The 26,848-nt window shown below is 36.3% G+C and overlaps 6 protein-coding genes across 11 annotated transcripts in view; all 6 read left to right on the top strand.

Annotated features, from left to right (window-relative positions):
* The window catches only part of LOC137197450 (ovarian cancer G-protein coupled receptor 1-like), a 92,495-nt gene that overhangs the window by 45,377 nt on the left and 20,270 nt on the right, over positions 1-26,848 (top strand). The gene's annotated exons all lie outside the window — the stretch shown is intronic.
* Positions 2,315-8,221, top strand: LOC137197453 (G-protein coupled receptor 4-like). The gene is made up of 3 exons (XM_067610868.1): positions 2,315-2,581; positions 6,666-6,853; positions 6,988-8,221. The coding sequence occupies exons 1-3, from the start codon at positions 2,426-2,428 to the stop codon at positions 7,493-7,495; spliced, it is 852 nt and encodes a 283-aa protein (XP_067466969.1). The 5' UTR covers positions 2,315-2,425; the 3' UTR covers positions 7,496-8,221.
* LOC137197455 (proteinase-activated receptor 3-like) lies at positions 5,295-6,318 on the top strand. Its single transcript, XM_067610870.1, has one exon. It carries the CDS (start codon positions 5,306-5,308, stop codon positions 5,924-5,926), a length of 621 nt encoding a protein of 206 aa, XP_067466971.1. The 5' UTR covers positions 5,295-5,305; the 3' UTR covers positions 5,927-6,318.
* On the top strand, positions 14,932-16,737 carry LOC137197570 (ovarian cancer G-protein coupled receptor 1-like). Its single transcript, XM_067611064.1, has 3 exons — positions 14,932-14,946; positions 15,283-15,470; positions 15,605-16,737. Exons 1-3 carry the CDS (start codon positions 14,932-14,934, stop codon positions 16,110-16,112), a joined length of 711 nt encoding a protein of 236 aa, XP_067467165.1. The 3' UTR covers positions 16,113-16,737.
* Positions 18,229-24,626, top strand: LOC137197571 (mas-related G-protein coupled receptor member A4-like). The gene is made up of 3 exons (XM_067611065.1): positions 18,229-18,276; positions 23,797-23,984; positions 24,119-24,626. Exons 1-3 carry the CDS (start codon positions 18,229-18,231, stop codon positions 24,624-24,626), a joined length of 744 nt encoding a protein of 247 aa, XP_067467166.1.
* The window catches only part of LOC137197451 (G-protein coupled receptor 4-like), a 52,314-nt gene continuing 47,131 nt past the window's right edge, over positions 21,666-26,848 (top strand). Inside the window, exon 1 of the mRNA XM_067610864.1 lies at positions 21,666-21,740. The gene's annotated coding sequence lies outside the window, so the exon portion shown is untranslated. The remainder of the gene's footprint in view (positions 21,741-26,848) is intronic.

The raw sequence follows: 26,848 nt of genomic DNA on the forward strand, positions 1-26,848 counted from the left end.
GTTGGTCAACTTATAAAGATGTTCTTCATACTACAAATGTTGCTGGAGTTCTCATCTCTCTAGACTTCCTTCCCTTCTCCGCCTTTATTAAGCCTACAGGCAGGCAGGTAAGCTGTGGTCCGCTTAGTGGCTGGGATTATAAAATAGTAAGAGGTCCGTGGTGACTAACTTATAGCCCGTCAGGTTCATTGAAGCAGTCTTATGAACATTCATTGGGCTCCACCTAATGTACTCATAGAGACCAGTATAAGGTGGAGCCTGTGTGAGATACAAAGGTTACGATATTGCCCGCCCCCCCAGTTTTTCACCAAAGTTTGAGTGTGTTTGTTTAGAACAGGTATAAAGACCTTGACACACTGCACAAACTATTGTTTGTTTAAAGCGTACCCCTGCTTTCAGTGCGTTGATCTCAGATGGTGGTAATGCAAATGAACACAACTGAAAACACAGAGGGTGCGTTTGTCTGTTGTTTTGTATGTTTTTTTATTTGTCATTTGTCAATTATTTATTTTTACAGCGTTGTTGGTCACCCCTACACTACCCTGGAGCTCCTGGCTTTTGCCTATATTGCCTATGCCAGCCTATTTCATCCTGCTTTGTTCCTGCTCATTGTACTGATGTACTTTACATATTCATGACTGTCTACTTTTTCCTCTCTTCCATAGAAGCAGGTGTAGATTATCAGGAACCTACTGCATGTTATCACTCACCATATTTACTGTAGACTGTTTGGATGCAGAGGACCAAACATCAAACTTGGTGTAGGGAACTCATCCAGTTGTGTTCTTACAATTTTCGAGGTAAATTTTGTAATATTATTTTTCACTTATGTGTTTAGAGAATGTAAAAATGATATTGGAACTGCAAACAGTCATGATAATGAGTATGCACTCATTCTATATCATATTCTATATGCCTACAGTATGGACTGCAGGCATATAGAATACTGTGGTTAAACTAATTTGTGTAACAAAGACAAAACAAAGGGTGAGAAATTAGCTAAAAAGATAATAACACTCAAAACTTTACACTAGTTTGAATTAAATAAAATGAGCTGAATAAAGAAGAATGAAGAAACAAATGTTCTTTATTATATTTCTGTATTTCTTGTATTTACTGTATGTTCTGAGCCAACATTGATCCACATAGAGGTATTTATAGTGATATTTGCAGTTTTGATGACAGCTGAGATATGAAAGAGTTTCCTGTGCTGTGACGATATGTTATTGATCAAAAGTCTAACAGAGGGATAGAGTTATACAACCCAAGATAGGTTAAAGTCAATTAATGATTCCATCCCAGTTTTTTTACTTGTTTGTTTGTTTTGTTTGTTTGTTGTTTATTTTTGGTGATTTCGTACACTCTAGCCTTTATTGAGAGGAGACAGTAGAGTCAGACAGGAAATGAGGAGAGAGAGATGGGGATGACAATTTACCAGTTTTGTGGTATGAGTCTTAACCAGTACGCTACAGGGATGACCAGTATGTTAGTGTTGGTAAACATGGTGAATGTACCAGCCTGCAGTTGTTTCCTCTAATTTATTTTCACTCCAAAACATAGTCAGATTGCACAATCTGTAAACAAAATATAAAATATGCAGATGATTCATAAAATGGTTTGGTCAGACATACAAACCTCCTTGTCCAAAATCAGAGAGCACAGAGTTATTCAACTGGTGGGATGTCAAGTGCAGAAGACAAAACATCCTAGACCAATGTCTCTGTACCTTAAATTACTGAAAGAACTGTATGAAATTCTGCATTAATGACCTCACATCATCATGTAAAAATATTTATATACATCACCAGGACTTGTATTATCTGAAAAATTATTTTTGATGAAATATAGAACTTCAATGATTAGTCGATTATTCTCATTTCTACTTTATTGCTAATTTTTTCAAATTATTGTTTCAATCATTCTTCAAGCAAAAAGGCCAAATATTCTCTGGTTTCAACTTCTTAAACATTATGATTTGCTCCTTTTCTTTGTCATATGCAACAGTACATTAAAAATCTTCAGGCTTTGGATTGTTGGTCAGAAAAAAATAGCAAACTGAAGACATCCCCGCAGGCTCAAAGAAATTGTGACTACAATTTTTTCACAGTGTATACAAAACTACATTTTATAATATAATGAGGACAACTACATTTTAACGATTAATCAAGAAAATAATCAGCAGCTTAGTTGGTGATGAAAATAATTGTTAGTTGCAGCCTTGAAGAAATATAATTAGGAGAAAATGTAACAAAGACACCTTTTGTTGTGGCTATAATATACACTGTATTTGTGTCAACTTGGACTTCAAGACTTTAGTGATGTCACTTCACAATGTTATGTGGATATTAAAAAACTTCCATAACCTGATCTCTCATACAACAGGTTTCACTCTGAAGAAGATTTCTACATCAACACCACCTCACAGATGGAAAGCAATGATTACAGCAATGTCACATCCCAATATAATTCCACTGACAACTCCTATTATGGTGAACCACATATTATATATGTGATGACATGCGTAATCATTAGTATCAGCCTTCCTTTGACTCTAGTGGCCATCTACTCTCTTTATTCCCAGGTGAGTACTTTATGACTAAGATATATTAATTTTAGGTCATGTGTCTGTCATACAGTCTGTCTGTAAAGAATCTTCATCCTGCTTGGGGGCTGATAAGTCTTGTAATGACCTATAAATTTAAGCTAATTTGACCTTAAACACATGCAGTTTACATGTGTAGTTTCCAGGGGTGTGCCCCAATACAAATACGTTATTCAACAAAGCACAAATAGTTGTTTTTATACAAATATTTTAAGAATTATTTGTTTTCTGGAAGAAAAAAAACAACAACATGTCAAATACCAGCTCACAGGTCAGTTACATCTCTATCTCAGTCTCTCTCCTCTGCTGCACTGTTACATCTATCAGCAGGTCTCAACAAGGGGAGTTACATCCACCTGCTACATGAAGCACATTTCCTTTTTTTCCATTTGGACATCACTCCCGGAGTTGGGGGTGTTCCCCAAGAGATAAGGCTGAGTTACTGACACAAGCAAAGTCCTGTTGTTCCCCTTCTCCTTTCCACAAAGTTAGGTTGTAAAAAATAGGCAATAAATGAAAAGTGCAAAGCAAGAATCACCTTTCAAGTTCTTCTCTACACGTTACACGCCATGCTCTGTGTCTCTGTGTTATGGGTGTATAAATAAGTAGAGGTCTGACTGCACATTTGCAATGTGTTTGTTTTAGCTCAGTAGTCAACACAGTCGTCTATGATCTGAGAGACTCAAGTTCAAGACCTGGTGTGGCGACCTCCTTCTTAAGATAGTTTATTCACAAACACTTTAACACTTTAATATCCTAAAATTTAAAGCTAAATAAAAATAAACAATAATATTTCAGATGGGATTTTTACACCTATTTCCACTTTTATTCAAATACAAACACAAACATAAATAATTTTGCTGCCTCAATAAATATAGATACAAATACAAATACTGGGCTCTCTGCACATCCCTGGTAGCTTCATTCCAGGTTAACAGCATCCTTCACTTGTAGAATATAAATTGTCATCAAGTTTGTCAGAACAATTTGTACAGCATAATTTGGGATCATTATTTTTGGCTTTGATTAAATCAAATCAAGAAATATATGAAATTTTGTACAGACATTCATGGTCTCCACTGACCTGATTGATCCCCTGACTTTTCCTTTAGTGCCATCATCAGTACTTTGGTTTAAAACCTGTGGGAGAAAAAATGCTCATTTTTGAAGGAGAGATGTTCAATGTTTAATTTATGGAAGTGTTCAACCAGTGAACTTCAATCAATGAAACTCTTCTGCAGGGCCTGACTTGGGCCTCCAAGGTCTCTTACAAGAGATGTTTTAGGTTCACAGCACCAGGCTGGGAGATAGGATGGTCACCTTGGATGGGTAACAACAGCTCCCCACATTGTTTTCCAATTAGAGTTCATTCTGACACCAAGTGTCCTTGTTTCTCCCTTCCCTGGTGGCATGACCTGAGCAATTCTATAAGAAGTTTTCCTGTTTGTGCTAAGTTTTTGGTATGACCGTATCCATGTGTACACTGTGCCAAAGGCATCTCTGACGTCAGATATTTGTTCTCAATAAACTTCGTATATTCAAGTAAACATCAACTGGAGCCTGTGGAGTCTCTTGAACAATTATTCAACAAGTACAAGACTTTCCCTATCACATTTGGCATTGTCGGCAGGACACCAAAAGAGACCTTCACTGGGTAAATAGAATTGTTTTCCTTTTCTTTGTCTTACCCTGTGGGCCTCTTGACGGTATCATAAAAAAGCATATTGGTAAACTGTATTTAAAAGACTTAGCTCATAAGTTGAACACTTCCATAAATTGAACATTGAACATCTCTCCTTCACAAACGAGCATTTTTTCTCTCACACAACGAAATACCAGCTAAACTAGTGGCAATGTGATCCTCCTCAGCTGTATTTTGTGTTTAGTGCTAATAAGCAGATTTAACGCGGCCCTGGACACCCCAGCAATCAATTTTTGACTCTACTCCTCCCATCTGGTCACAAATAAAAGACACTTAGACAGAAAAAGCAGTTTTAAATTCCATTAACCACTACTCACAAGATTACTATATATTTTAGTCTTTTTGGTCTGCATGAAATCATGGTAGGTATGTGTGTGTACACATCTATCTACTATATGTTTTAGAGGTACACATAATGCACAGTGGAAACAAATTTCCCAATGAGGACAATCAATATGTCATTGTGAGCATATTAGCATTTAGCTCAATGGACCCCTGTGCCTAAGTACAGCCTCACAGAGCAGTTAGCATAGCTGTAGACTCTTGTTGTTGTTGAGTCTTGTAACATTGATTGGCCAATGTGTCATATTTGATGACACATTAGTCAATGCATGAATGTTTCTGACTGCAATTGCTGGGCAGAGCAAAATGACATATTTGTCACCACGCAGTATTACATCCACTTGCATTTTTGCACATTTTGTACAGAGATCCTAAATGAAAACACCAGAAAACTGTAAAAGAAAAAAAATGTTTCCAGCTGCTTTGTTTATTTCTACCATTGTTTTCTTGCAGTTTAAAAATGACCACGTTGCTCCAATCTACATCACCAACCTCCTCATCTCTGACATCTTTCAGTTCTGCTGCATGATCGTCGAAGTGGCAAAATCTGACTGGAAGATCTATCGAATCTTCTCTGATATTCACCTCATTGGTTTGATGATCAGTGTTGGCTTCATGGTCTGTATCACCCTGGAAAGGTAGCTATCTGTCTATTCTGTATGTTTTTAGCTACTTCCATGTGTATGACCATCATATTACCATATAAATCTGAAGCTCCTCAAAGTCAGGAATATTCTGTATCTGATGATAGACTGTGTATCTTGTGTTTCAGGTATTTGGTCATCGCATGGCCACTGTGGTACCACTTCAGAAGAACCGTCAAGATCTCTCTTGTTGTCTGTGTTGTGGTCTGGATCCTTCCTCTTGTTTATGTCCTTCCTCTCTATTTCTGGTTTGAATTTAAGATTTCAAAAACCATTTCCTATGTCTTCTTCCTCGTTCCTTTCCCACTGCTCATATTCTTCCTGGGTGGGACCGTCAAATCGCTGTCTGCTGCCATCTCGGTCTCCTCTGATGAAAAACGACGAATTGTGGGAATGTTGGTCCTGGTGCTGCTCACCTACACACTGCTGTTTCTACCCAACATCATCGTGCTCTTGATAGAAGAAGTCAGAGATAATGATACCCTCGTCAAACTGAGGTTAATTCTTCTCAGATTCAGTCCTCTTTCAGACTTGATTCTGTATTTTTTCATGAGGAAAGGGGCCATAGACAAGCTTTTGGCCTCTCTGTGTTGTTGCAGAATGGACAGTGATGATAACAGCAGATCATCAGTATGAAAGACAACAACATGTACACAGTCAGCTCCATGCAGGCAGAGAAAGAGGGAGAAAGAAAAGAGAGAAAACAGATGTTAACTGTAATGTGTCTGAATGTTCACTAAAATGCACTTAAACTAGCAAACAAAAAATAAATGAAGTGTTTGCTGTATGACAACAAAGGCCATCAGAAGTAGATGAAAAGAAATCATTGTTTTGATTATATTGTGAGAGAAGTGGTTAGTGGGAACATGTTTTTATATGTTTTTTAGCTTGAAGTTGATATCTATCATTATTATCCTTTGAAGGGAACATAGCATGCTTTTTGTGATTTTCTGTCATTTACATTTATAATTTAAGTCTGCCAAGGGGGAGCTTCCTGAAGCTGGCCAATCAGAACAGAGTGGGCTCAGTGGGAGGGGGCCTCAAAGAGACAGGAGCTAAAACGACCCTGTGCAGCCTCACAGAGCAGTTAGCATAGCTGTAGACTCTTGTTGTTGTTGAGTCTTGTAACATTGATTGGCCAATGTGTCATATTTGATGACACATTGGCCAATGCATGAATGTTTCTGACTGCAATTGCTGTGCAGAACAAAATGACATATATGTCACTACGCAGAATTCAATCCACTTGCATTTTTGCACATTTTGTACAGAGATCCTAAATGAAAACACCAGAAAATTTAAAAAAAAAAAGTTTCCAGCTGCTTTTTTTATTATCTATTATTTATTTATTATTTTTTATTATTAATTTTTGCAGGTGCAAAATAACAATGTTGCTCCAATCTACATCATCAACCTCCTCATCTCTGACATCATTCAGCTCTGCTGCATGATTATCTGGGAGGCAGAACCTGAGGACGGGAAGATCGATGAAATCCTCTTTTATATTTACTACCATAGTGTGCTGGTCAGTGTTGGCTTCATGGTCTGTGTCGCCCTGGAAAGGTAGCTATCTGTCTATTCTGTATGTTTTTAGCTACTTCCATGTGTATGACCATTATATTACCATATAAATCTGAAGCTCCTCAAAGTCAGGAATATTCTGTATCTGATGGTAGACTGTGTATCTTGTGTTACAGGTATTTGGTCATCGCATGGCCCCTGTGGTACCACGTCAGAAGAACCGTCAAGATCTCTCTTGTTGTCTGTGTTGTGGTCTGGACCCTTCCTCTTGTTTATGTCCTTCCTGTCTATTTCCAGGTTGAATTTAAGATTTCAGAAACCATTTTCGCTTTCTTCCTCCTTGTTCCTTTCCCACTGCTCATATTCTTCCTGGGTGGGACCCTCAAATCGCTGTCTGCTGCCATCTCGGTCTCCTCTGATGAAAAACGACGAATTGTGGGAATGTTGGTCCTGGTGCTGCTCATCTACACGCTGCTGTTTCTACCCAACATCATCTGGTCCCTGGTAGAAGAAGCCAGATATAATCATACCTTCAGCAACCTGACTTTCATGTTTCTTGAGTTCAGTCCTCTTGCAGACTTGATTCTGTATGTTTTCATGAGGAAAGGGGCCATAGACAAGCTTTTGGCCTCTCTGTGTTGTTGCAGAATGGACAGTGATGATAACAGCAGATCATCAGTATGAAAGACAACAACATGTACACAGTCAGCTCCATGCAGGCAGAGAAAGAAAAGAGAGAAAACAGATGTTAACTGTAATGTGTCTGAATGTTCACTAAAATGCACTTAAACTAGCAAACAAGAAATAAATAAAGTGTTTGCTGTATGACAACAAAGGCCATCAGAAGTAGATGAAAAGAAATCATTGTTTTGATTATATTGTGAGAGAAGTGGTTAGTGGGAACAAGTTTTTATATGTTTTTTAGCTTGAAGTTGATATCTATCATTATTATCCTTTGAAGGGAACATAACATGCTTTTTGTGATTTTCTGTCATTTACATTCATAATTTAAGTCTGCCAAGGGGGAGCTTCCTGAAGCTGGCCAATCAGAACAGAGTGGGCTCAGTGGGAGGGGGCCTCAAAGAGACAGGAGCTACAAAGGCCTGTTTCACACAGAGGCTGAACTGAGGGGCTGCATAAAGGGCCAGTACAAGATAAATAAGTTTTTTAATATGTTATTTTTTGAACTGTAAGTCATGAGAAAATATTCCAGTAGAGCCCCAGAATAAAAATATAGACCTGCAACCGTTCCTGTTATGTCCCCTTTAATTAAAGAAGCAAACCAGATATTATTAGTTGATCAACTGAGCTGTTCAACACCATGATCACCCTGTTATTATAGCTGCAACTCCGTCTTATTTCTACAGGGAGATCATCATATCAAGTCTATAGACTTTTTTTTCTTGGGCCTCTTATAATTTGTTACTGTTTTCCTACATATGACTAATGTATCTTTATTATTTGGGTGTTTGGGAAGGGGGGGGGGCGGTATTTTTGTGCAAAAAAGTTGAACCACAAATGATTTACTTTTTTATTAAAGTTTTATTTTAGGGGGGTTTGTGGATGGCATGCTATGGCTTGGCAATATTGATAAAAATCTTATATCACAAATTTTCATGGAAATTCAATAAAAACATGTTTCTAGACAAAAATGAGAATGTTTGCTTTTGACTAACTCTATGAATTAAATCTGACAAATCAACAAAATAGCCCAACTCTACTGTGTGATACCATGGAGGCATTTTGCTTTCTTTTTTTTTCTTTCAAATAACTTAATCATGTTCAACTGTTGCACTAATCAGCTGACACTGCAACAGCAGAGATCCAACAAAGGCATATTTCCCAGAATCTCTTTAATTAAATACTTTGGCTTTCTGCAGGGAAACACTTTATAAAGAAAAACATGCATTTTCAGAATATAACATGTGATTGCTAAGAGCTTAAGGTTACTACTTGATATGTTGTATAGTGTACAAAAAAAGATGATAAATTATAGTAGTTGTAATGTATTTAATCATATGTGATTAAAGAACAGTTTAAAAAACAAGTACTGAGTCATTTCAACTCCATTCAGAGCACACATCTGTCATTTTACTCTCCCCAGCCCAAAATACCTGTTTGGTTAGTCCACAGATACCTTTGGAACTGAAATCTTGTATTTTAAAGTTTTCTCTCTGACTTTTTAGGCATTACTGTGACTGAATTTCATCAACTCTGCACACTTTATGTGCATAGCAATGACAGAAGTGAAAAGGTTTTGGATAACTTGAAGGATAAAAACTCATTTAGAGCATCAAACAGTTCTGATTCTCTGCTCATATGAAAAAAAAACAACAACTAAAAAGCTACAAGCAGAACAGACTAATATGAGCTACATGACATATTTCCATCCAGCCTGAATGATACCTTCATATAACTGATTAGATGTATAGGTTAAAAGGTTATGGAGTGAGTTGTCCTATGACCAGCTTCTGTAATATTACACTGTATAAAATATTGCTCAGTAGACCAAAGTGGACGAGATAAGACTTGTATCTGTACCAGTTTTGTTTGAGTATCTCTTGTAGTTTACGTTCAGATTTGCATTTATTCATGTGGGAAACACTTTTATCCAAAGTGAGGTACAAATGAGGTACATGGAAAAGTTCAACCCTACATGTTTTTCACAGTCTGTACAGTGAGAAAGTGAATGGCATGTTTGTAACAGGAAAGGTGAGTCATATACAAGTACAAGTTGTTATCTGTTCAGAATAAGATTTAGATTAACAGGCAGCTAATGTGCATCATTAAGAGAAAAATAAGGTAACAGCAATGTCCCGACATGTCAGTGACATGAGTCCATATATCTAGAAAATACTGTCTGAGGTTTTTATTAAAAGTTGTTCTTTCTGTTATGTCTTCAACAGCCTCTTTGGTAACAGCTAAGGCTATTAAAAAGAGTTGGTTGTGATGTGATAATATGTTTATTGATGAAAGGTTTCCTACTAGCAACAGTATAGAGATGCTATGTCACCCATAAGTTATGATGAACAACATCTGTGTTTATCAGTCCTTTATGAAACTTATAACATTTATTCTAAATAGTAATATATGGATAGTGTTAGTAAGACATGGTGAATGTATCAGTACACATTCTACTCTACTCTTTTTAAACTTACATGTCAGGGTTTGTTAATTATTGTTAATAACCTGTGTATCTTGAATGTCATTTTGTATCAGAACCAAAACATTTATAACAGTTTTTAGCAGTTTCAGCTTGTTGTGTGTGACACTATTGCTACTGAGTAAAGTTAACATAATGTTGTATTGGTGCAATATTGAACCAAACTGGGTACAATTTTGCCACAGTGATGTTTAGTGTGTAAAATCTGTCTTATAAAAGTTCTTAAGCAACATAACTTAAGACAGGAGAAGATGATATGATGAAAATGAACCTATAGAGTAGCTGATGGTGTTTTTTAAAATTATTTTATCATGTTGATGTTGATGTTTATACATATTAGCCATAGCTTACATTTTTAACAACTGATATCAGAAATATAAATCAGAAATATAAATTATAATAAATTACATACAAAACGTCATTTGTCATTCTGAGTAGTTTGATTAATACGGGCCCATATCTCACCTGCTCATGACATATTATCTGTTTGTTTATTTGGGTCTCTTTTAGCTCAATGCTAATTTTCTCAGAGTTACTGACTAACTTCTTTATTAAAACAATGTTTGTTTAGATGTTGTAAACAGATCCACCAGTTGTTCTGCTGTTGTGGACTATTTCTAACATTGTGACACTCACAAGAGTAATATAAGTTCAGTCATAACATTTATATTGAAGACATTCTGTGTTAGTGTTGTTAGAAATGGAGATGTGTCAGCCTGCAGTTGTTTCTTCCAATTCTAACCAACACTTTACAATACGGTACACAAAATTTAGCAGAGTTACTAAGGAATGAATCAGGAACAACCTGGTAACTGAGGAATTATTAATATGTACATCCCTAATGACAAAAACAGAGCTAAAAGAGAGTGAATATTGGACTTACATTTACCAGGTGAATGAGACTAACCTTTGTCCTAATATTCATGGCTTTTTCAATGCTCCTGCATGCTTTATAGCAAGAATGCCAATAAAACAATCTTCACAAAGTACAACTTCTCTCTTCTTTAGAATACTAAGTAGAGGAACCTCCTGTGACTCACACTCATCACATTATTGCAGATTCTGTGGCTGCAGAGGACAAAACATTAAACTTTGGTGTAGAGAACACAATCAGGTTGGGATCCTGCAGCTTTCAAAAGTAAATTTTGTTTTACTGTCATCCAGTGTAGAGACAATAATGGTGTCACTCTAATAATGTAGGACATAAAAACTGTGAATGTAGTGATACAAAACAAGGAAAAAAGAGATGCAAACAGAAACGAAAATGAAAATGCAAACAGTGACAGCTGACTGCTGTCCAACCAGTAAGTTTCTCCCTCTCTTCCCTTCAGTACAAATTTGACTTGCGAGACATACAAGTATCTGTCTGTGTCATAACCAAATAATATGAAAGACTTGTGATAACAGTGTTTTGAAAAACAAAACTGTGGGAAAGTAAGATGAGTAGAAATAGAGAAGAATGAGAATAAAGTTATTCCTGGAAGTGATGAAAGCTGAGTTTAATATTTTCATTTGAAATGTTGAAATTTTTCTGAGTTACTTTCACAACAAAGTTCAAACTCTCAGAGGAAGATAAAATCACAACTCTGTATGTGACATCTTTGAGGATGTTACATATTTTGTGTGGTTCTGGCCAAATGGGGAGTGATGTGATCTGAGATCAGTTAATTACAAATGTGTTTCAGTTCTTTCACTCACCATATTTACTGTAGACTGTTTGGATGCAGACGACCAAACATCAACCTCTGTGTAGGGAACTCATCCAGGTGTGGTCTTGCAAATTTCAAGGTACATTTTGTGACATTATTTCTCACTTGTGTGTGTATAGATTGTAAAAATGACACTATAACTGCAAACAGTCATGATAATGAGTATGCAAACTGTGACAAGCAGACAGCTTTGGACTGTAGAGGTACAGGATACCGTGGTTAAACCAACTGTGTTTTATTTCATATGCATTTTTTCCCCTGAATGCAATTTTGCAACCTAGTTGCCAGAGGAAAACGTTGGCATTGAACGTTTCTGCAAACCACAGAAATGTTGTATATATGCGTTTCAACACGTGAATCACGTAGCATATTAACATTTCTACCAGTTGAATAATGATGTTTTATGGTGTGACAACGCTGTGGTTAAGGTCTGGTTAGGTTTAGGCACAAAGAGCACTTGGTTAGGGTTAGGGAAAGATCGTGGTTTGGGTTAAAATCAAAATTAAAAATAAAATCAAAACGGCCGATGTCTCACTACAAAAAGCCGGTTTTCTCGCCTGAAAAACGGCTGCAAATGTCCTGACGTCTCGCTAAAAACACCCGCTTTTGTCGGTTGAAACGGGAAGCGGACATTGGTTTACTTACTAACCATCCACCTACCCCTCCTCCTCCTATATAGGAAAGATCAACTCATTTAGATCGCATGTGAACTACGTCACTTTAGAAATGTTGAGATGATACGTATTTTGGAAATGTTGATATAATACGTTTTGTTGACATTTTCATATGATACGTTTCGTTGAAATGTTAATTTGCTACGTATTTCACGTGTTGAAACGTAGATATTCAACGTTTCTGTGGTTTGCAGAAACGTACAATCACAATGTTTTATTCTGCGACCAGGCTGAATTTTGATGTGTAAAACTTGTGTAACAAAGACAAAACAAAGGGTGATAAAATAGTTAAAAACATAATAGTATTCAAAAAAGTTACACTGATTTGAATTAAATAAAATAAGATATATAAAGAAGAATGAAGAAACAATTTATCATATTATTATAGGCCTGTTGTATTTTATTATATATTATATTATATATCCGATTTTCGTTCGGACCCGCGGAAAATTTGTTTCAAAAGTCCGTGTATATAAAAAGCAAATCCACACGCGTAGAACTGAGATCCACAAATAAAAACTGAATTCACAAATGCCTGTTGGAGAGTTGTAAATGTTAAAAAGATACTCACAAATGCTTTTCATTTATTTGCAAATTAATTTAATGTATTCACAGATTTTTTTTTTTTATTATTATTTGTGGAATTTGTTTGTGTATTTGCAGATCCATTTTATATTTGTAAAATATTTTTAGTATTTGTGGAAGGTGTTTACAGATTACGCATTTACAGACAGATTGTCAATCTGCACGCAAATCATTATGAAACAAATCTATCTCCATACAGCCTGCAGTTGTTTCCTCCAATCTGTAAACAAAATATAAAATATGCAGATGATTCATAAAATGGTTTGGTCAGACATGCAAACCTCCTTGTCCAAAATCAGAGAGCACAGAGTTATTCAACTGGTGGGATGTCAAGTGCAGAAGACAAACCATCCTAGACCAATGTCTCTGTACCTTAAATTACTGAAAGAACTGTATGAAATTCTGTAGTAATGACCTCACATCATCATGTAAAAATATGTATATACAGTACATCACAATGAGTTGTATTATCTGAATTTTTTTTGATGAAATATAGAACTGTGACAATTAGTCGATTATATTTATTGGCATTTTGATAATCAAATTATTTTTTCAATCATTCTTCAAGCAAAAAGACCAAATATTCTCTGGTTTCAGCATCTTAAACGTTATGATTTGTTCCTTTTCTTTGTCATATGCAACAGTACATTAAAAATATTTAGGATTTAGATTGTTGGTCAGAAAAAAATAGGAAACTGAAGACATCCCCGCAGGCTCAAAGAAATTCTGAGAGCCATTTTTTCACAGTGTATAAAACACGACATTTTATAAACTAAACGATTAATCAATTAATTGGGAAAATAATCGAGAGCTTAATCAACGATGAAAATAATTGTTAGCTGCAGCCTTGAAGAAATATTATTAGGAGAAAATGTAACAAAGACACCTTTTTTGTGGCTATAATATTCACTGTATTTGTGTGAACTTGCACCTCAAGACTTTAGTGATATCACTTAACAATGTTATGTAGATATTAAAAAACTTCCATAAACTGATCTCTCATACAACAGGTTTCACTCTGAAGAAGAAGAAGATTTCTACATCAACACCTCACAGATGGAAAACAATAACAGCAATGTCACATCCCAATATAATTCCACTGACAACTCCTATTATGGTGAATCACATATTATAAATGTGATAACACGCGTAATCATTAGTATCAGCCTTCCTTTGACTCTCGTGGCCATCTACTCTCTTTATTCCCAGGTGAGTACTTTATGACTAAGATATATTAATTTTAGGTCATGTGTCTGTCATACAGTCTGTTTGTAAAGAATCTTCATCCTGCTTGGGGGCTGGAAGGAAGTCTTGTAATGACCTATAAATTTAAGCTAATTTGACCTTAAACACATGCAGTTTACATGTGTAGCTTCATTCCAGCTTTTCTTAAGGTGAAGTTAACAGCATCATTAACTTGTAGTGATGAAATTGTCATCAGGTTTATCAGAACAATTTGTACAGCATTATTTGAGCTCATTATTTTGGGATTTGATTAAAACAATCAAGAAATGTATGACATTTTGTACAAACATTCATGGTCTCCAGAGGATGAAGCCCACTGACCTGGTTGATCCCCTGACTTTTCCTTTAGTGCCATCATCAGGTCAAAAAGTCCAATACTTTGGTTTACAGCCAAATAACAGCTAAAGTAATGACAACATGATCTACCTCAGCTGTATTTTGCGTTTAGTGCTAATCAACAGATTTAACATGATCCTGAACACTCTCGCAATCAAGTTTTCACTCTGCTCCCATCTGGTTACAGATAAAAGACAAAAAAGCAGTTTTAAATTCAATTTTTCACTAATCACAAGATTACAATATATTTTAGTCTTTTTGTCTGCATGAAATCATTGTGTGTTTGTGTGTTTATGCATCTATACTGTATGTTTTAGAGGCATAATGCACCATGAAAACAAATTTCTCTATGAGGACAATCAATGTCTATCACTCTATATCTCTAGCATGCTAACACACTAAACTAAGATGGTAATTGTCATTGTGAGCATATTAGCTCAATGGACCCCTGTGCAGCCTCTCAGAGCAGTTAGCATAGCTGTAGACTCTTGTTGTTGTTGAGTCTTGTAACATTGATTGGCCAATGTGTCATATGTGATGACACATTGGCCAATGCATGAATGTTTCTGACTGCAATTGCTGTGCAGAACAAAATGACATATATGTCACTACGCAGAATTCAATCCACTTGCATTTTTGCACATCTTGTACAGAGATCCTAAATGAAAACACCAGAAAATTAAAAAAAAAAAAAAGTTTCCAGCTGCTTTTTTTATTATCTATTATTTATTTATTATTTTTTATTATTAATTTTTGCAGGTGCAAAATAACAATGTTGCTCCAATCTACATCATCAACCTCCTCATCTCTGACATCATTCAGCTCTGCTGCATGATTATCTGGGAGGCAGAACCTGAGGACGGGAAGATCGATGAAATCCTCTTTTATATTTACTACCATAGTGTGCTGGTCAGTGTTGGCTTCATGGTCTGTGTCGCCCTGGAAAGGTAGCTATCTGTCTATTCTGTATGTTTTTAGCTACTTCCATGTGTATGACCATTATATTACCATATAAATCTGAAGCTCCTCAAAGTCAGGAATATTCTGTAACTGATGATAGACTGTGTATCTTGTGTTTCAGGTATTTGGTCATCGCATGGCCACTGTGGTACCACTTCAGAAGAACCGTCAAGATCTCTCTTGTTGTCTGTGTTGTGGTCTGGATCCTTCCTCTTGTTTATGTCCTTCCTGTCTATTTCCAGGTTGAATTTAAGATTTCAGAAACCATTTTCGCTTTCTTCCTCCTCGTTCCTTTCCCACTGCTCATATTCTTCCTGGGTGGGACCCTCAAATCGCTGTCTGCTGCCATCTCGGTCTCCTCTGATGAAAAACGACGAATTGTGGGAATGTTGGTCCTGGTGCTGCTCATCTACACGCTGCTGTTTCTACCCGCCATCATCTGGTCCCTGGTAGAAGAAGCCAGATATAGTTATACCTTCAGCAACCTGACTTTCATGTTTCTTGAGTTCAGTCCTCTTGCAGACTTGATTCTGTATGTTTTCATGAGGAAAGGGGCCATAGACAAGCTTTTGGCCTCTCTGTGTTGTTGCAGAATGGACAGTGATGATAACAGCAGATCATCAGTATGAAAGACAACAACATGTACACAGTCAGCTCCATGCAGGCAGAGAAAGAGGGAGAAAGAAAAGAGAGAAAACAGATGTTAACTGTAATGTGTCTGAATGTTCACTAAAATGCACTTAAACTAGCAAACAAGAAATAAATAAAGTGTTTGCTGTATGACAACAAAGGCCATCAGAAGTAGATGAAAAGAAATCATTGTTTTGATTATATTGTGAGAGAAGTGGTTAGTGGGAACATGTTTTTATGTGTTTTTTAGCTGGAAGTTGATATCTATTATTATTATCTTTGGAGGGGACATAACATGCTTTTTGTGATTTTCTGTCATTTATATTCATAATTTAAGTCTGCCAAGGGGGAGCTTCCTGAAGCTGGCCAATCAGAACAGAGTGGGCTCAGTGGGAGGGGGCCTCAAAGAGACAGGAGCTACAAAGGCCTGTTTCACACAGAGGCTGAACTGAGGGGCTGCATAAAGGGCCAGTACAAGATAAATAAGTTTTTTAATATGTTATTTTTTGAACTGTAAGTCATGAGAAAATATTCCAGTAGAGCCCCAGAATAAAAATATAGACCTGCAACCGTTCCTGTTATGTCCCCTTTAATTAAAGAAGCAAACCAGATATTATTAGTTGATCAACTGAGCTGTTCAACACCATGATCACCCTGTTATTATAGCTGCAACTCCGTCTTTCTACAGGGAGATCATCATATCAAGTCTATAGACTTTTTTTTCTTGGGCCTCTTATACACATTATAATTTGTTACTGTTTTCTTACATATGACTAATGTATCTTAATTATTTGGGTGTTTTGGGAATTTTTGTGCAAAAAAGTTGAACCACAAATGATTTACTTTTTTTTATTAAAGTTTTATTTTAGGGGGGTTTGTGGTCGGCATGCTATGGCTTGGCAATATTGATAAAAATCTTATATCACAATACTTTTATAAGAAATTGTAAATTTCATGGAAATTCAATAAAAACATGTTTCTAGACAAAAATGAGAATGTTTGCTTTTGACTAACTCTGTGAATTAAATCTGACAAATCAACAAAATAGCCCAACTCTACTGTGTGATACCATGGAGGCATTTTGCTTTCTTTTTTTTTCTTTCAAATAACTTAATCATGTTCAACTGTTGCACTAATCAGCTGACACTGCAACAGCAGAGATCCAACAAAGGCATATTTCCCAGAATCTCTTTAATTAAATACTTTGGCTTTCTGCAGGGAAACACTTTATAAAGAAAAACATGCATTTTCAGAATATAACATGTGATTGCTAAGAGCTTAAGGTTACTACTTGATATGTTGTATAGTGTACAAAAAAAGATGATAAATTATAGTAGTTGTAATTTATTTAATCATATGTGATTAAAGAACAGTTTAAAAAAAACAAGTACTGAGTCATTTCAACTCCATTCAGAGCACACATCTGTCATTTTACTCTCCCCAGCCCAAAATACCTGTTTGGTTAGTCCACAGATACCTTTGGAACTGAAATCTTGTATTTTAAAGTTTTCTCTCTGACTTTTTAGGCATTACTGTGACTGAATTTCATCAACTCTGCACACTTTATGTGCATAGCAATGACAGAAGTGAAAAGGTTTTGGATAACTTGAAGGATAAAAACTCATTTAGAGCATCAAACAGTTCTGATTCTCTGCTCATATGAAAGAAAAACAACAACTAAAAAGCTACAAGCAGAACAGACTAAATTGAGCTACGTGACATATTTCCATCCAGCCTGAAGGATACCTTCATATAACTGATTAGATGTATAGGTTAAAAGGTTACGGAGTGAGTTATCCTATGACCAGCTTCTGTAATATTACACTGTATAAAATATTGCTCAGTAGACCAAAGTGGACGAGATAAGACTTGTATCTGTACCAGTTTTGTTTGAGTTTCTCTTGTAGTTTACGTTCAGATTTGCATTTATTCATGTGGGAAACACTTTTATCCAAAGTGACGCACAAATGAGGAACATGGAAAAGTTCAACTCTACATGTTTTCCACAGTCTGTACAGTGAGAAAGTGAAAAACAGGAAACTGCTGCAGTGACTGAGTGTCAGCTTAACAAGTGCTGCAAAACTTTGAGGGAGTTAACCAACAGCTTTTACAGATATGGACATGATGAAACCAAATATCAACTTCATATTAATAACAGGAAAGGTGAGTCATATCTTACAAGTACAAGTTGTTATCTGTTCAGAATAAGATTTAGATTAACTAGCAGCTAATGTGCATCATTAAGAGAAAAATAAGGTAACAGCAATGTCCCGACATGTCAGTGACATGAGTCCATATATCTAGAAAATACTGTCTGAGGTTTTTATTAAAAGTTGTTCTTTCTGTTATGTCTTCAACAGCCTCTTTGGTAACAGCTAAGGCTATTAAAAAGAGTTGGTTGTGATGTGATAATATGTTTATTGATGAAAGGTTTCCTACTAGCAACAGTATAGAGATGCTATGTCACCCATAAGTTATGATGAACAGCATCTGTGTTTATCAGTCCTTTATGAAACTTATAACATTTATTCTAAATAGTAATATATGGATAGTGTTAGTAAGACATAGTGAATGTGTCAGTACACATTCTACTCTACTCTTTTTAAACTTACATGTCAGGGTTTATTAATTATTGTTAATAACCTGTGTATCTTGAATGTCATTTTGTACAAGAACCAAAACATTTGTAACAGTTTTTAGCAGTTTCAGCTTGTTGTGTGTTACACTATTGCTACTGAGTAAAGTTAACATAATGTTGTATTGGTGCGATATTGAACCAAACTGGGTACAATTTTGCCACAGTGATGTTTAGTGTGTAAAATCTTATAAAAGTTCTTAAGCAACATAACTTAAGACAGGAGAAGATGATATGATGAAAATGAACCTATAGAGTAGCTGATGCTGTTTTTTAAAATTATTTTATCATGTTGATGTTGATGTTTATACATATTAGCCATAGCTTACATTTTTAACAACTGATATCATAAGAAATATAATGTATATAATTTGTCATTCTGAGTAGTTTGATTAATACGGGCCCATATCTCACCTGCTCATAACATATTATTTGTTTGTTTATTTAGGTCTCTTTTAGCTCAATGCTAATTTTCTCAGAGTTACTGACTAACTTCTTTATTAAAACAATGTTTGTTTAGATGTTGTAAACAGATCCACCAGTTGTTCTGCTGTTGTGGACTATTTCTAACATTGTGACACTCACAAGAGGAAGGTATCATATAAATACATATCACTTGATTATTTGAATGTCACTGTTTTACCTGAAATGTATATTGATAAGGATATTGATTTGACATTGATGGTATCAATTTGATAAGTGAAGTATTCTTGTGATTATCATCTTGATCTGAATGTGAATATTTTATCCACATAGATGGTTAGAGTTAGGGTAAGAATATCAGGGTCAGAGCCAATCAGAGGCACAGTAGGGGCGTGTCTTCACAGAATGCAGGTGGGAGAAAAAATAATGCATCCTTAGGGGCCACCGTACAAAACCCTTTCTAATGAATCAGGAGTCAAACCTGTTATTGTTGTTAGTTTGGAGATGAGTGGATGAAGCCAGTGCAGCACTGCACTATCAGCAATGTGGCTTGGCAGCTTGCCAGTTATTCCATATGTAAGAGATTATACAGATGGTTTTATGTTTGGCCACTAGATGGTAGCATGAAACATGAAATGACACAGTGGTTGCATGAGTCAGTGCTGAAACATCAATGTTGAGGTGCAGATAAAATGAAGATCACACTCAATGTCGGGAGTTCATCAATTTAAATATGACAAAAGTTACAATTAGGTAATTACCAAACACATTTAATGCCACTTTAAAATTAAGCAAACTACAAAATACTCTTAAACTGCACTGATATACTATATATGCTTAGGAGTATATTATTGGCAGAAAGAATATTCCTGTTGATGTCAGTTGTTCTCTGCTTTATTCTCTTTGTTTATTGTTACCAGACTGTGACTTAAAATGTAATGCTAATAAATGAGAATCACAAACCAGGGTTAAGTTCAGTCGTAACATTTATATTGAAGACATTCTGTGTTAGTGTTGTTAGAAATGGAGATGTGTCAGCCTGCAGTTGTTTCTTCCAATTCCAACCAACACTTTACAATACGGTACACAAAATTTAGCAAAGTTACTAAGGAATGAATCAGGAACAACCTGGTAACTGAGGAATCATTAATAAGTACTTCTCTAATAACTGGGAATCGAGGACTATATAGTAGATAATAATGAGTTACTAAAGAACAGAGTGGAAGATATTAATGACTCATTAGATAATGATTAGTTAATATCTGTGAAGTGATCATCATGACCATGTGACATTCCTAATGAAGTCTGATTAACCAGACTCTGAACGGCACAAAATACTAACTACTCATTCATTACTTATCAGCATCTCTGTAGCTCCTCTCGGCTTTATGGAGCTTTATAGAGAGTTTCAGCTCATTGTTTATCTGTCACCCTCTTGGTTCACTCTCTGCGCTCTTATTGCTACATTTTTGGCCACAGCAGGCAGCTGTTATCAGAGGGAAGGCCCTTAAATCCCACTGTACACTACCTGCTCAGCACCAACAGACAGTTAGCTGTAGACTAGCTGGTGAACAAAGTGGAGCATTTAGCAGCTAAAGAGGCAGATATTTGCCTCAGGAGTTAGTAGAGAGCAAAAACCGAACTAAGAGAGTGAATATTGGACTTACATTCACCAGGTGAATGAGACTAACCTTTGTCTTAATGTTCATGCGTTTTTCAATGCTCCTGCATGCTTTATAGCAAGAATGCCAATAAAACAATCTTCAAAAAGAACAACTTCTCTCTTCCTTAGAGGTCTAAGTAGAGGAACCTCCTGTGTCTCATACTCACCACTCAATCAGGTTGGGATCCTGCAGCTTTTAAAAGTAAATTTTGTGCGTTTCCTTTGTACTTTTTTGTTTCACTGTCATCCAGTGTAGAAGCAATAATGGTGTCACTCTATTCATAACGTAGCACATAAAAACTGTGAATTTAGTGATGCAAAACAAGAAAACAGAGATGCAAATAGTCATGAAAACCAACATGCAAACAGTGACAGTTTACTGCTGTCCAACCAGTAAGCTTCTCCCTCTCTTCCCTTCTATACAAATTTGAGATGTGAGAAATACAAGTATCTGTCTGTGTCATAAAATATACAGTAAAATATACAGTATTTGCAATAATAAAACTGTGGGAAAGTAAGACACATAATATAGAAACATAGAAACAGGGAAGAATGAGAATAGAGGTAGTGGCACTGCTTAGAAATGTCTTCCAGGAATTCCTGGAAGCGATGAAAGCTGAATTTTATATTTTGATTGGAAATATTCACATGAAGTTACTTTCATGACAAAGTTCAAACTCTCAAAGGAAGATAAAACCACAACCCTGTATGTGACATCATTGATGATGTTACATATCCTGTGTGGTCTTGGCCAATCAGAGAGTGATGTGATCTGAGATCAGTTATTTATAAATGTGTTTCAGTGCTTTCACTCACCATATTTACTTTAGACTGTTTGGATGCAGACGACCAAACATCAACCTCTGTGTAGGGAACTCATCCAGGTGTGGTCTTGCAGCTTTCAAGGTAAATTTTGTGACATTATTTTTCACTTGTGTATGTAGAGATTGTAAAAATGACATTAGAACTGCAAACAGTCATGATAATGAGTATGCAAACTGTGACAAGCAGACAGCTTTGGACTGTAGGTGTACAGAATACTGTGGTTAAACCAACTGTGTTTTATTTCATTTGCGTTTTATTCCCGTAAATACCATTTTGATGTGTAAAAGTTGTGTAACAAAGACAAAACAAAGGGTGAGAAAATAGCTAAAAAGATAATAACATTCAAAACTTTACACTATTTTGAATTAAATAAAATGAGCTAAATAAAGAAGAATGAAGAAACAAATATTCATTATTATATTCATGTATTTCTTGTCTTTACTGTATGTTAGTGTTGGTAAACATGATGAATGTACCAGCCTGCAGTTGTTTCCTCCAATTTATTTTCATGCTAACTCCAAAAGTTAGTCAGAGTGCACAATCTGTAAACAAAATATAAAATATGCAGATGATTCATAAAATGGTTTAGTCAGACATGCAAACCTCCTTGTCCAAAATCAGAGAGCACAGAGTTATTCAACTGGTGGGATGTCAAGTGCAGAGGACAAAACATCCTAGACCAATGTCTCTATACCTTAAATAAATGAAACAACTGTATGAAATTCTGTAGTAATGACCTCACATCATCATGTAAAAATATATATACATAACAAGTATCTGACAAATTATTTTTTGATGAAATATAGAGCTTCAATGACTATTCTCATTGCTACTTTATTGCTATTTTTTTCAAATTATTGTTTCAATCATTCTTCAAGCAAAAACGCCAAATATTCTCTGGTTTCAGCTTCTTAAACATGATTTGCTCCTTTGCAACAGTACATTAAAAATCTTTAGCATTTGGATTGTTGGTCAGAAAAAAATAGTAAGCTGAAGACATCCCCGCAGGCTCAAAGAAATTTTGAGTGTAATTTTTTTACAGTGTATAAAACACTACATTTTATTAAAAAAAAAAGGTTAATCATTTAATCGAGAAAATAATTAATAATAATTAATCAATGATGAAAATAATTGTTAATTGCAGCCTTGAAGAAATATTATTAGGAGAAAATGTAACAAAGACACCTTTTTTGTGGCTATAATATACACTGTATTTGTGTGAACTTGCACCTCAAGACTTTAGTGATGTCACTTAACAATGTTATGTAGATATTAAAAAACTTCCATAAACTGATCTCTCATACAACAGGTTTCACTCTGAAGAAGAAGAAGATTTCTACATCAACACCTCACAGATGGAAAACAATAACAGCAATGTCACATCCCAATATAATGGTCATAACTACACTGACTATGACTATAGCAACACAACCTACCCCTATTTTGCTGAACCATATTTTATGCATGTGATGACATGCGTAATCATTAGTATCAGCATTCCTTTGTCTCTAGTGGCCATCTATTCTCTTTATTCCCAGGTGAGTACTTTATGACTAAGATATATTAATTTTAGGTCATGTGTCATACAGTCTCTCTGTAAAGAATCTTCATCCTGCTTGTTGGCTGGAAGGAAGTCTTGTAATGATCTATAAATTTAAGCTACTTGGACCCTAAACACATGCAGTTAACATGTGTAGCTTCATTCCAGCTTTTCTTAAGGTGAAGTTAACAGCATCATTAACTTGTAGAGATCAAATTGTCATCAGGTTTGTCAGAACAATTTGTACAGCATTATTTGGGCTCATTATTTTAGGTTTTCATTAAAACAATCAAGAAATATATGTTATATATATATATATATATATATATATATATATATATATATATATGTTCTTGTTGTTGAGTCTTGTAACATTGATTGGCCAGCGTGTCATATGTGATGACACATTGGTCAATGCATGAATGTTTCTGATTGCAATTGCTGTGCAGAGCAAAATGACATATTTATCACTACGCAGAATTCCATCCACTTGTATTTTTGCACATTTTGTACAGAGATCCTAAATGAAAACACCAGAAAATTGAAAAAAAAATGTTTCCAGCTGATTTGTTTATTTCTACCATTGTTTTCTTGCAGGTGCAAAATGAAGATGTTGCGCCAATCTACATCAACAACCTCCTCATCTCTGACATCTTTCAGCTCTGCTGCATGATTGTCTTAGTGACCAAACCTTTGGACAGAAAGATCTATGTAATCTTCTATTATATTTACTGCTTTGGTGTGGTTACCAGTGTTGGCTTCATGGTCTGTATCGCCCTGGAGAGGTAGATATCTGTCTATCCTGTATGTTTTTAGCAACTTGCATGTGTATGACCATTATATTACCATATAAATCTGAAGCTCCTTAAAGTCAGGAATATTCTGTATCTGATGATAGACTGTGTATCTTGTGTTACAGGTATTTGGTCATCGCATGGCCACTGTGGTACCGCTTCAGAAGAACCATCAAGATCTCTCTTGTGGTCTGTGTCGTGGTCTGGACCCTTCCTCTTGTTTATGTCCTTGTTTTACATTTTTCTCGTGATTATAGGGTCAAAATCACTATTTCTGCCGTCTTCCTCCTCGTTCCTTTCCCACTGCTCATATTCGTCTTGGATGGGACCCTCAAGTCGCTGTCTGCTGCCATCTCGGTCTCCTCTGATGAAAAACGACGAATTGTGGGAATGTTGGTCCTGGTGCTGCTCACCTACACACTGCTGTTTCTACCCACTATCATCACGTTCCTGGTAGAGAAAGCCAGAGATAATTATACCTTCAACAACCTGACTTTCATGCTTCTTCAGTTCAGTCCTCTTGCAGACTTGATTTTGTATGTTTTCATTAGGAAAGGGGCCATAGACAAGCTTTTGGCTTCTCTGTGTTGTTGCAGAATGGACAGTGATGATAACAGCAGATCATCATCATGAAAGACAACAAAATGTACACAGTCAGACCCATGCAGGCAGAGAAAGAGGGAGAAAGAAACTAAAATGCACTTCATCTAGCAAACAAGAAATAAATAAAGTCAATCAATCAATCAATCAATTTTTATTTATATAGCGCCATATCACAACAGAAGTCATCTCAAGGCACTTTTCACATAGAGCAGGTCAAGACCGTACTCTTTAATTTACAGAGACCCAACAATTCCCCCATGAGCAAGTACTTGGCGACAGCGGTAAGGAAAAACTCTCCTTTAACGGGTAGAAACCTCAAGCAGACCCCGGCTCTTGGTGGGCGGCCATCTGCTTTGACCGGTTGGGTTGAGAGAGAGAAAGAGAGAGGGAAAGGGGGAGGGGGGACAGGAGAGCAACAATCACAACAACAACAACAAGCACAAGCATCAATGGACAGGGAAGGATGCCATCAGGACTGTGAAGGACCGCGAAGGTTCGGCCCGGGACTCAGGTTTTCCTGTGAGATGAGAAAGCACAAAAAACTCCGGGGAAGAAGCAAAGTTAGTGACATGCATTGATGTTACATGAATGCATACAGATGGAGAGGAGGAGGAGGAGAGAGGAGCTCAGTGCATCATGGGAAGTCCCCCAGCAGTCTAGGCCTATAGCAGCATAACTAAGGGCTGATCCAAGGCGAGCCTGGTCGGACCTCTGGCAGGAAAGGAAAGTTTTAAGCCTACTCTTAAACATAGAGAGGGTGTCTGCACCCCAGACTGAATCCGGTAGATGGTTCCATAGAAGAGGAGCCTGATAGCTGAAGGCTCTGCCTCCCATTCTACTTTTAAAGACTGTAGGGACCACCAGTAAGCCTGCATACTGGGAGCGCAGTGTTCTAGTGGGATAATACGGTATTATGAGCTCTTCAAGATATGATGGTGCCTGACCATTAAGGGCTTTGTAAGTTAGGAGAAGGATTTTAAATTCTATTCTAGATTTAACAGGAAGCCAATGTAGTGAAGCTAAAATGGGAGAAATGTGGGCTCTTTTTCTAGTTTTAGTCAATACACGTGCAGCTGCATTCTGGACCAGCTGGAGAGTCTTTAGAGACTTGTTAGGGCAGCCTGATAATAAGGAATTGCAATAATCCAGCCTAGAAGTAACAAATGCGGTGAACTAGTTTTTCTGCATCTTTTAGGAACAGGATGTGCCTGATTTTTGTGATATTACGTAAGTGAAAAAAGGCAGTCCTTGAGATTTGATTTATGTGGGAGTTAAAGGACATATCCTGATCAAAGATAACTCCCAGATTCCTTACGGTGGTGCTGGAGGCCAGGGTAATGCCATCCAGTGTAGCTATATCATTAGATAATGTGTTTCTAAGGTGTTTAGGGCCAAGCACAATAACTTCAGTTTTATCTGAATTTAGTAGTAGAAAATTGCAGGTCATCCAGGTCTTATGTCGTTAAGGCATGTTTGGAATTTGTTTAACTGATTGGGTTCATCTGGCTTCACTGATAAATATAATTGGGTGTCATCTGCGTAACAATGAAAATTTATGGAGTGTTTCCTAATAATATTACCTAAAGGAAGCATATATAAGGTGAATAGAATTGGTCCAAGTACAGAACCTTGTGGAACTCCTTGTCTAACTTTTGCTTTCACGGAGGATTCATCATTAACATATACAAACTGAAATCGGTCTGATAAATAGGACTTAAACCAGCTTAATGCAGTTCCTTTAATGCCAATTAAATGTTCCAGTCTCTCCAAAAGGATTTGATGGTCAATTGTGTCGAATGCAGCACTAAGATCTAACAGGACAAGTATAGAGACAAATCCTTTGTCCGATGCAGTTAGGAGGTCATTTGTGACTTTGTGTTTGCTGTATGACAACAAAACTAATAACACTGTTTGTTGTCAGCCAGTGGTGTGACCATTACAAGTAGATGAAAAGGAAGCATTGTTTTGATTATGTTGTGAGAGAAGTGGTTGGTGGGAAATGTTTGTCCATGCAGGTTAACTTTTTGTGGTTCATTGTTAGGGCTTCAACAAATGTGCATTAAGTTGATATCTATCATTATTATCATTTGAAGGGAACATAACATGCTTTTTGTGATTTTCTGTCATTTATATTCATAATTTAAGTCTGCCAAGGGGCAGCTTCCTGGAGCTGGCCAATCAGAATGGAGTGGGCTCATCAGAAGGGGGGCCTTAAAGAGACAGGAGCTAAAACAGCCTGTTTTAAAAGTAAT

This window comes from Thunnus thynnus, chromosome 14 (assembly GCF_963924715.1).
Source record: "Thunnus thynnus chromosome 14, fThuThy2.1, whole genome shotgun sequence".
NCBI classification, from domain to species: Eukaryota; Metazoa; Chordata; class Actinopteri; order Scombriformes; family Scombridae; genus Thunnus; species Thunnus thynnus.